The sequence below is a fragment of the Conger conger genome, chromosome 15 (genome assembly GCF_963514075.1).
Source record: "Conger conger chromosome 15, fConCon1.1, whole genome shotgun sequence".
Taxonomy (NCBI): Eukaryota; Metazoa; Chordata; class Actinopteri; order Anguilliformes; family Congridae; genus Conger; species Conger conger.
In genome coordinates, this window is record NC_083774.1 from 21,040,442 (window position 1) to 21,051,644 (window position 11,203).

The 11,203-nt window shown below is 36.0% G+C and overlaps 2 protein-coding genes across 3 annotated transcripts in view; one reads left to right on the forward strand and one right to left on the reverse strand.

Annotated features, from left to right (window-relative positions):
* Positions 1–2,003, forward strand: part of LOC133111561 (cell migration-inducing and hyaluronan-binding protein-like) — a 47,701-nt gene extending 45,698 nt beyond the window's left edge. Inside the window, exons 29-30 of the mRNA XM_061222026.1 lie at positions 162–262; positions 909–2,003. Of these exons, the coding sequence (XP_061078010.1) occupies positions 162–262; positions 909–1,036 (229 nt within the window). The 3' untranslated portion in view covers positions 1,037–2,003. The remainder of the gene's footprint in view (positions 1–161; positions 263–908) is intronic.
* Positions 2,004–4,292: 2,289 nt separating this feature from the next.
* stard5 (StAR related lipid transfer domain containing 5) lies at positions 4,293–10,904 on the reverse strand. Of its 2 annotated transcripts, XM_061222228.1 has the most exons (7): positions 10,751–10,904; positions 10,321–10,372; positions 10,064–10,113; positions 9,247–9,379; positions 8,815–8,932; positions 8,268–8,361; positions 4,293–7,590 (listed from the first exon to the last, which is right to left on the reverse strand). In XM_061222228.1, the coding sequence occupies exons 1-7, from the start codon at positions 10,780–10,782 to the stop codon at positions 7,440–7,442; spliced, it is 630 nt and encodes a 209-aa protein (XP_061078212.1). In that variant the 5' UTR covers positions 10,783–10,904; the 3' UTR covers positions 4,293–7,439. The 2 variants fall into 2 exon arrangements, with proteins under 2 accessions (XP_061078212.1, XP_061078211.1); XM_061222227.1 differs by having other exon boundaries at positions 10,321–10,904.
* Positions 10,905–11,203: the final 299 nt, after the last annotated feature.

Consider the following 11,203-nt stretch of genomic DNA (forward strand, 5'->3'; position numbering starts at 1 on the left):
CTTACAGAAAAACTCCAGTCTCCATCTTGCCTGCTGGCTGTACAGGGTATTCCTTCCATTTCCTGTGTGCTGTAAGATTACTTCCCGCTGGCTACAGGGCGCTCAGAGGGTAACAGACATGGCGCATTTTGATGATGTCACCTCTGTCTCTGAATGTGCAGGTCCATTGTGTTGATGACCTCAAAAGGACGCCTCGTTACCCGGGGGATGTGGACTAAAATACTTGAGTATCTTGGAGCGGACAAAAGTGTCAAATTGAAAGGTATGAATTAACTCCTCACTGGTTAGATTTGCTACTGAAGCCAATGTACTGGATTATCTCATGCAAACTGTTATTTTAAAAATTAATATGAGATTAATAATGTCACACACACACATTTTGCAGCCTCCAGTTCATCTGGGGATTTTATTTAGTTGCAGGAAATGTGCTTATATTGGTGAATGCTCAATCTAGAAGCAAGTGAGCTAAAAGCATTGACTCCAACGTGCTCTCTGCCAGGCTAGTATGCTATTCTGCATTTTCTGTTAATAAAATAACAAAATATTGGTGGAGGTGGGAAACAAACCATAGTACACTCAGTGCACAAGAGAGAGTGGAGGGAGAGACATAAGTGTATGTTTAGAGTTTATGCAGGTTAGGAACCATTGCTTGTTAACATCTTTCTGGATCTTGATCATTACATTTGACAAGATAAAATGTAACCATGATATGGAAATGCTTGAAGACAGAATACTTATAAAATAGTATGAGTAAAATAGTCAAAAATATATTATTGGAAACTCAGAGAAAACTGTTTCACACAAAAAAAGCATGACGTACTTCCAATTCTAATTCAAACAGGAACTGACTTTCATACGTCATTTATAATGTATGCTTCATGGAAAGTGACCTTTGCTGCTGTTTACAGAGAAGCTGGTGTTCGTGGGATTCAAAGGAAGCTTCCAGCCAGAGTGGGTGCGGATGGTGACTGACGAGGAGAGCGCTAAAATCCATCAGGTCGTGCCTCTCCCCGTGGTGAAGAAGATGAAGTTATGAGGGCTGAATGTGGTTGGCCTCCAACCTGGCTCTGCTGCCCAAAGTAATTGTGGGATGCACAGTCTGAGAGAATGAAATTCTGCATCTGTGACTGCACCTGCACACCTGCAAGACCACGTGGACCTTAGTGATTGATCAGAGTGTGTTGTGATCGGACTGTGTTGTTCATTGGGTAAACTTGACTTCACCGGAAAGGTGGAACATCCCCATGTCTGTATCTTGTCCCGTTGGTGTCCACTTCTAATGCATTCCAGCAGAGACTGGAATCGTGAACGAGCTTTGTGATTAAATAGCGTGGCGTTGTCATGTAATCGCTTCATTGCTGAACCTTTGGGCCATATGTGGATATTGTAAATGTAAAAGAAAGAAAATCTTGAGCCTTGAAATGCAATGCAGTGAGGACAGTTTGATTGTGTGTCCAACATATTAATCAGGCTCCCTCAGAGAGAATGCAATCTGTTGGACTTACTACAGCTAATCCTGACTTGAATTGTGTATTTCAGGTTTGAATCAATAATGCAGTGTCCAAATTTCTTTTTTCAGTTTGAAAAGAAGGAGTATGCTTTTGCCGAAATAGCAGGTCTTTTTTCGGATATGACAAGTTGTTAGTGTTTTCTATGTTGAACTTGTTTCTAAAATTCTTCAGATTGGTAACAGAGATATATTTTATACTTATTTATTGTAATGGCACAATTGAGTAAATGTAGAAGGGACATCTTTTGAGTTGTAATGTTCGGCTGTGTTTCTGTCTTATCTGTAAAACAAACAAAAAACTTTAAAAAATCATGTACTATAAAAAAAAATGTACTATATTACAGACATATGTAATTCCGATACAAAATCAAACTTTGTTTATGATCTCATGGAAATAGATGTGAAATAAACAAGACTGGGCATAATACATTCTTCAGCCCTGTTATTTCAAACTGAACATTTTTACAATAAAATGAATAAAACACTATATTATTATATTATACTATTATTTAGTGGATTTTTTTACATTCTTTGAAATGAGGTGGAGTGGGGGGGTCTATTGACAATTGTAGGCCGATGGTGATTACTTGCAAGTAACTGACCAGCAATTTTCATCCACATCACATTTTGTCAGCGTTGGTAGAATTATGAATTTATCCACCCCTGGCACTGCTAGACTGTGCTGTCATCCTGACATGGAGGGTGGCCTATGTAGATGTCATCTGGATGTCGGTCAGATATTTTCCACTTCCAAACTAAAAATCATTTGATTGGGTTTTGGAAAAGGGAGTGGCAGTTCAAAACAACATGTTTTGAACAAGACTCAAACCCCAATGTCACAGTCGTGTCTAGATGGGACACAGGAGATTTCAAGTAGTGTTCTATTTGATAATTTCACTGAGATATAATTCATATGTGCCTCATCCACCTTCTAGGGGATAAGTTTGTCCTCATTTGTTTGCCAAACTAAGATTACATTTGTTTGGATGGAATGGAAGACAAATAGAAGATTTGTAATTAAATTTCTCTAATTCCCTCGTGCCAAACGTATTGGATAGGTTTTTGTTGTCTCCAAATTTAATAGCTGGTTAAATGACGCTGGCTGGACTCATCGGTTTCCAGCTGTTTTCAGATAGAAAAGTATGCTCAGTTCAAAATGAACAAAATACAAAAGACTACAGGCTTAGGTGCAAAAAAGTAATGATTACAAAAAATGTAATATGTCATGTTTTCAGACAATTGGATGGGGAATCATTTTTTAAAAGAATAGATTGAACATTGGCGTTGAAAGAAAATGATTTTGAATATATTTATGATCAAAAAATGTATTACAGTGGAAAATAAGCAAAATACATAATGAATATGAATATGAATGAACTTAGGCTTATGTCCAAAATGTAACAATAAAAAAAAAAAGATTTTTTAATTAGATGGCAAAACCATTTTTCTTCAACCACCAGACTGAAGAAAATGAGCTTTAAGACATTCATGATGAAACTATAGTATTATATCCAGAAAGTGAAAGAAAATGTTTTTATTGATGAAACTGATGGCAAATGAGATACATATGAAACATATAAAGAAATACATTAAATATAATGCATATCAAGACATTTATGGCGTAAAACCCATTAAAAATAAAGCAAAATACTTTTGTCCAATTACTAAGAACAAATAATATATACGAAAATGTAATTGTGTTTTTATTACTGAAATTGATGACAAATGAGATGGATATGATAAATATGAATAGATAAATATGAGTGATTGTCTAAAATTAATTAATTCATACATGAATCTTCTTTCAGATTTCGATGTATTTTCTTCATTTTCCAGCTAAAAACATTTTTTCTAATTAAATTGTTAAAAAAACGTCTGTGTGGATTTATTTCAAAGTGGTTGCAATATAAACATGATAGTCTATCCATTTGAGACCGAAATTAATTAATTCATACATGTTGTCAGATTTTGGACATAAGACTATATTCTCTTATGTATTTTTCATTTTTCACTGAAAAAATGTTTTCTCAATGAAACCTTTGAAAAACATTTGTGTACATGCATTTCAACATGGTTGTACGATAAACATGATTGCCTATCCATTTAAGTCGAAAAAAAGAAACTGTATTTTTTTTTTGTCCATTTTTCAGATTTTGGACAAAAGACCATAGTCATGATTTTTTTCATTTTCCACTGAAAAACATTTTCCCTAATAAATCTCTCAAAATACATGAAAATTCATGAATCTCTTAAAACACATAAATATTGATTTGTATCAATGTGGCTGTACTATAAACATGATTGCCAATCAATTTAAGTCAAAAAAAAGAAATAGTATTTTTTTTACCCATTTTTCAGATTTTGGACATAAGACTAAAGTCTTAAGTATTTTTTTCATTTTCCACTGAAACACATTTTCCCCAATAAATCTCTTAAAATACATTTATATTGATTTGTTTCAACACGGTTGTACTATAAACATGATTGCCTATCCATTTAAGTCCAACCAAAGAGATTTGATTTTTTTCAGGTTTTGGACATAAGACTAAAGTCTTAAGTATTTTTTTCATTTTCCACTGAAAAAATGTTTTCTCAATAAAACCTTTGAAAAACATTTGTGTGCATTTATTTCAACACGGTGGTACGATAAACATGATTGCCTATCAATTTAAGTCCAAAAAAAGACATTTTATTTATTTTGCCCATTTTTTTGATTTTGGACATAAGACTAAAGTCTTAAGTATTTTTTCATTTTCCACTGAAACACATTTTTCCCAATAAATATCTTAAAACACATTTATATTGATTTATTTCAACATGGTTGTAATATAAACATGATTGCCTATCTTATTTGATTCCAAAAAAAGAAATAGTTTTTCATTTTTTACATTTTGGACAAGATTAAAGTCTTAAGTATTTTTAGCATTTTTGGACCACAAAACATTTTTTCCAATACAATTGTTTAAAAAATGTCTGTGCATTTACACACTTTGCCCATTTTCACATTTTGGACATACATTTACATACATTACATTGTAAAAAAAAAAAAAGTTTGTGTGCATTTATTTCAACCTGACTGCAAAATAATAAACGTGATTGCCTATCCATTTGAGTACATTTTTTGGCTGTATACTGAGAAAAAGTTATACTGTAGTTGCTTGCACACACCAGGTTCCAAGGGCTATACTGAGTAACTGCTTGGTCAGTACTGGCCAGAGAACCTTGTAGGAGAGCTCCTCCTGTTCCAGAATGTCAACCCGGAGATAATAACATTCTTATGTACACACTACTTTCGGAGAGCATGCAATGGTGAAACCGGCAGCAATAATTCTTCCAAAGAATTGGCAAGTTAACAATATATTGTATCAATGAGTTACCACATTTTTGGGATTAAAAACTACTATGGATTTTATTCACTGGATTCTCACCATGATAACAATCCTGACTTTACTCTGATTCATTCATATGTGGATTTCAACAAAGCATAGAAGGTGATTATTTAATCAATAAATGATGAAAAATCTGGGAAAGTGGGAAAACCTGCAAAATACATGAATCCTTAATCAAAAGTGAAGAAAATGAAAACTCATTTCGATGCAATATCATCTTTATTCAACGTGCATGGTGACTGATTTCGATGCATGAGGAATTCATAAGAAGATCCATAAGACTGCAGAATTTCATCAGGAAAGCTCAATGTTTCTTTTTTAATAATATATTTCCTCAAACAATTCTGAAAGCATTTATGAAAAATCTGTTTCACTGGAAAATTGTAAAAATACAGGTCTTACATCCTAAAAGTGGAAAGAATTTACTAAATGTATGGATTCATAAATGAAAGTCTCTGTGATTAAATGTATGATGAAAAATCTCAACTCAACACATCCTAAAGCTCTGCCTTTTTGAATCTTTTTTCATTCAACATCAATGGTAAAACCGATTAATGGAAATGTGCTAGAAGCCATTAATTAGATCTGTGGAATACAGAAAAATATATAATATAGGACCATAATCTCAATTTGAGGAAGTGTGCATGCACCAAATTGACTATATAATCTCAATGTGTTTTCAGAAATTTTTGATAAACACTTTTTTCATGATGATTCCATACACCTTTTCAATACATTTCATTGTATTTCCAATTTCACGACAGGTCCCTGTATCAAGGGATATTCCCTGTTTGTGGATATACCTGTATTACAGGATATTTCCGGTTTCAATACAGGGGGACAATATTAGAGGATATTGCCCTGCGTGCAGGCGCTGCAGTTGTGGATGTGGATGTGGCTACATAAAATAAAACAGTGCTCCCAACCAGATACATTAGCCTCACAAACATAAAATACTATCTATTTTTCATTAGAGTAGACACATTCCTTCCCTGGTATTTTACTCCAGTGGCATCTGAAGTAATACGAGTCAAAGAACAGGGCCCAATTACAGTGTTTGTTTCCCTTTTTAAAAATTGATACTGTATTTATCGACCGCTAGAACAGAGCACATACACATGTGACCTAACCCCAAACAAAGACCAGGACAAAGACCATCAGCAAAACAAATCATCACATAATATTAAATGGAAAATAATCAGTTTGCATGGTGACTACCTAACACATAAACCAAACATAGACATTCCATTTCTTTCATGGGGTGCTGCAGACATGTTTCTGCAACAAGACAAATATCACAATACTGATCTTCTACAAGGACATACGTTATTAAAGGTATTAAAAATTTCCCAAGATAAAAATGCAAATTAATCATACAGAAGGAATGGACACATTCTCATACTGTGAGACGGGATTGGTATGTGCTTGGACTGCAGTAGGTTTCACCTTATTGAGCCCAGGAAGAAAGACAATTGTAACGCAAAACTCACTCGGTATTAGAATATGGCTCATTAAAATATCCCTATCCTATAATATACTCAGTACAGCAGCATGCATTTACAGACAGACTGTGTCTAAGTGGGTCAGCTGGGCACTCATGCTCAGTAACACTCCCTCGTTGAAACACACGGGGAAGTAGCACAGCACAATTTAACACTGTGTGAGCAAACACTCTAACATTTAACACATTAATGTGTGAGGTAACATTCCCTGCATTAACTGCATGCGTCACATAGATCAGCTACCCTAGAGGAAGGGGAAGATGCTGTCACACTTATGGAGGCGTTCAACCACCAGTGCTGTGGCCCTGTGGTGAAATTGAACTTGAATTAAAATTGAAGTATTACCTTTTATTGTTCTTTTTTTTGCACAACATGATAAATGCAGTAATAATTGGGGGAAAAACATTTGAAAACTATTAAAAGATGGGGCACTACTGGGGTTAGATTGGATGCACCCCCTCAACTGTTATGGTTTCCATAGATCTGAACATTTTGGATTAAGCACTGGCTGTCCTGTAATCCAAAGCCACTTTTTTTTCCATATTAAAACACAGTCAGTCAGGAAATATTATTATTATTATTGTTATTATTACTAATAATTAATAGTACATTTTCAATGGAAATAAAATCCCATTTCCCATCCAAAAAAGCCGCACAGTACTACTGCATTCTGATATACATGCAGCAATATGCAATCAATAATAATATAACTCCCAAAAAAAGCAAGACTATAGAAATTAAGGAATGTGAGACAAATCAAAATGCTGATTTCTGAATTATATTGCACTGGCTTTGTTACTCAATTTGCACCCTGCCACATCATGTAGTGTAATGTCATATGTAGCTGGCCAATATTCTTTATAAATGTGGTAAATCAGTGGGTGGCGTGTGTACGGGTGCTGTTGGCTACATTATTGCTAAGATGATAAAAACAAAAATAAAAACCTACTTCTGATAAAGTCATGGTGCAATTCCACCATAAGTAGCGCAAGATACAATGAGCCAATTTCATTCTTGCATTTTCTTTGAAGGCATCTGTCAGAAGTCTTTCAGTGATTTGACGGCTTTGGAGAGGTTGCTGTAAAATTCAGCCATGCTGGAGGGGAAGAAGGAGTCCACCACAGACCGTGGGAGGAGGCCGCTGAGGTCCGTCTGGAAGAAGCTCAAGAGCTGCGTCTGGCCAGGCTCCCTGCGTTTAAAAACACCATGAAAGAGGAACCGGATGTGATGATGTGCTTTCAAACACACACTTCATCCTAGAGAACTGATGGGTGTGTGTTTTGGTGGGGAAACAATTTAGTTTACTATAGGATGGGGAGTTGGGAGGGGGGTGGGATGGGTATCGTACAAATATCCATTACATTACATTAATGGCATTTGGCAGACGCTCTTATCCAGAGCGACGTACAGTTGATCTAGGCTAAGCAGGAGACAATCAATCCTCCCCTGGAGCAATGCTGGGTTAAGGGCCTTGCTCAAGGGCCCAACGACTGTGTGGATCTTACTGTGACTACACTGGGATTAGAACCACCAACCTTGCATGTCCCAGTCATTTACCTTAACCACTACGCTACAGGCCGCCCCGGTGGTGAATGGGATATCCAAAGTGGTGAATGGGATATCTATAGCGGATTCCTGTAAGACTGAAACACATCCTCAGTATTTTAGATTTAGCAAAAATCAGTGATGAGATTAATGTTGCCATTGAGGGGCAGCCCCAATGTAGCCACAATAACATCTGCACTTAAGCAAGGCCCTTAACACCACATTGCTCCAGGGGGGATTGACCCCTGTTTAGCCTAATCAACTGTAGGTCACTTTGAAATAGTCTAATCTAATCTAATGCAGTCAAAACAACAGACTCACCCAGCAACAGGAACACAGAAACAGCCACATGGATGGTTAAACCCCCGGACATAGCCAGGCTGGGGAGGACAGCCAGGATGCCCTACGTTGGTAGCTACCAAAGGAAGGAAAACACATGCAGCGATATAAATATTCACGAGATCTACTTATACAGTAGGGAACAATGTGGCAGTGAACTTGCATTCAATGCATTTTGCATTGAACAAACTTTTTGTTGCAAGGATCCTCACAGGATATTAACGGAACTTCCAGTATCTTTTAAAAGGAATTCCGATGACAACATTGAAATTGTTCAATTTCCTGCGTGCAGTCTGCACTTTCGTTTACCAAGTCCACATTTTCTGGTAAGTAAAATGACTAAGAACACAGTATCACATCTGAGAGACATAAGTATAAACATCCCATAAGTCAAAAACAACATTGCATAAGCTGAGACATTACGTTCTTTTAAGATATTTATTCTATACTTTTAAAAATTACAATTCAAATTAAAGGAAATTGTTGAAAAATCAGGAAACCAAATTTGAAGGAAAGGTGTATTACGCACCATTTGATGTAATGGTGCCATCTTCATATTGCTTAACTAAAACAATATCTACAAAGTCTCGAGGAGCTATTATACCCATAGCGGCAGAGGGTGTTACTGTCCTGTAGACTGATACATCCTGCGTGACAGTGGGAACAAGGCAAACACACAACGCTCCAAATCACTGACAAACACACAGCGCTCCAAATTACTGACAAACACAAACAAAACATGCTTAAACCTGCAGCTGTATTGTGGCCTACTTATTTCATGAAAAAATTTAAACAGGGAAATGCAACGTGTAACGGGAGGGGGCAATGTTTCTTTACCCTTCTGCAACTCAAAGTTGTATAATGTTCAACAATCAAACAATCAATTAATAAGTCAGTAACCTAGGTACAACAACAACAATCAATCAGACAAACGGAGGAAAGGTCTGCGCAGGAAACTTACATCATTGAAAGTTTCAACAAGTTCAAATTTTTTTACGTTGTTGTCCCATTTCACTCGTAATCCATTCGGCACCGGCTTCAAACATTCCCAAACCTTGTCTGGACTTCCTTTAATAATGCCTTCTCCTTTATACCTTAAATATTGAAATAAACATTTCAGAAATGCTGAAATCTTACAATTACATAAATGTACATATCGCCTAGTTTCCATTTCAATGTTATATATATATATATATATATATATATATATATATATATATATATATATATATATAAATATAAATTACTCAATGATGAAGCTTGGCTTCTTCCGTCATTCACTACAGTGGTCTTCCAGGTGGTTTGCTATTGCTGAGCTCACTAGTGTGTTCTTGCTTCATAATGTACCAGTTGATTTTGACAATTTCTCTTTATTTTACCACCCAACAATGGCCTGCTTTATTACCATTGACACTTTGGTCCTCAATTGAGTAAACAGCAACAGAATACAAATTCCACATCTAAAATCAACTCTTTTGCTAGCTTTCTTGTGCAAAACCTAATAATACAGCATGCAGCTGGCCAAGAAACAGCTTAGCAAGGCAGCCAATTGTCTGATCACATTTGGAGGCCCGACATGGGGGCCCTATGTATAAAAGGGCTGCAATTCCTGCTTGGTTCACCCAGAATGGATGTATACACCTGCAAATTACTCTCATTTTCATAATTTCATTTCAAATGCAGGATTGCAGAGCCATATCAGGGGAAAAAAATTGTGTAACTGTCCAAATACATATGGACTGTACTGTATAAGTATGGCAGGGTTGAGAAAAGCTTACAAATTCCCTGGGAATTCAGTCGATGGTCGCCAGTACACTGTTACTTCATTCTAAAGAAATTGAAAAAGATATGAGACATGTCTATAGTCATAAATGTATGTCTGAACAACATATTACTCCATGACACAAAGACAATAATTTACGTAAAACTGTCTCTGATTTCAGCTAAATGTAGGCGCTACCAGAATGGGTGCGTCATGGATCTTAATTTCGAAATGGTTTATAACAAAATATGACAAAAAAAAACTTTTTTTTACCGTTTTCTTGCATGTTTTCCACCCACTCTCGTCCTTGGCGTAACTGCAGAGGCTGTCCGCGACAGTATTTGCAATTTGCAGATAGTCCATAAGTATAGTTACAAATAAATCTTAATAATTTTTCCTTGCTACCTGTTTGTTCAGACGACCAGGCACAATACAGCCATATCTCACTGCAGTTTATTGGTGGCACTGGCAGCTAGCTAACGTTACAATGATAGAAAATACATATTTGTCATAGTGTATGAAACATAACAATGATGCAAAGATCCAGTCTCCATTCAGTATTATAGATATTTAAGCAGTAAAGGGAACTACAAAAATTCCGGCAATAGTCGATTGCTTTTTCCTGGCAGGCTCACAATGAACACACTCGCGTAATGAATTTAAAACGAATGAATGAAAACGCAGAGCACATTAAAATACGTACCATTTAGGCTCAACACAAACAAGGCAATACATTAAATGAATAATAAAACAGTTCGAATGTAAAGATTACATCGGCATCATACATGTTTAAATGAATTCTTCCTCAATCGCGCAAACATTTCTTGCATTGCACACTGGGAGCAGTAGTCCATATACGTTGCATTGCAATTGATAAAACTACAACTCCCATCTGGCAAGTTACTATACCGGTTACTTTAAGTATGTATTTTCTCCATTTATCCTTTCCATGGAATTCATGTTTATTGAATTCAGTGTTTTACTTGACATTTAAAGCGAATTGGGAAGTTTATCGAACGAATCATTGTGCATGCTCCTCATGTAGCCAGCCAGTTTGATAATCGCGTATTTTGCCTTGCCTCAACTAATTATTTCCGTGTACGTTAAAGCCAGGCGTTGTGTAATACAGAATAACCTAGTTTTCAGTTGTAGATTT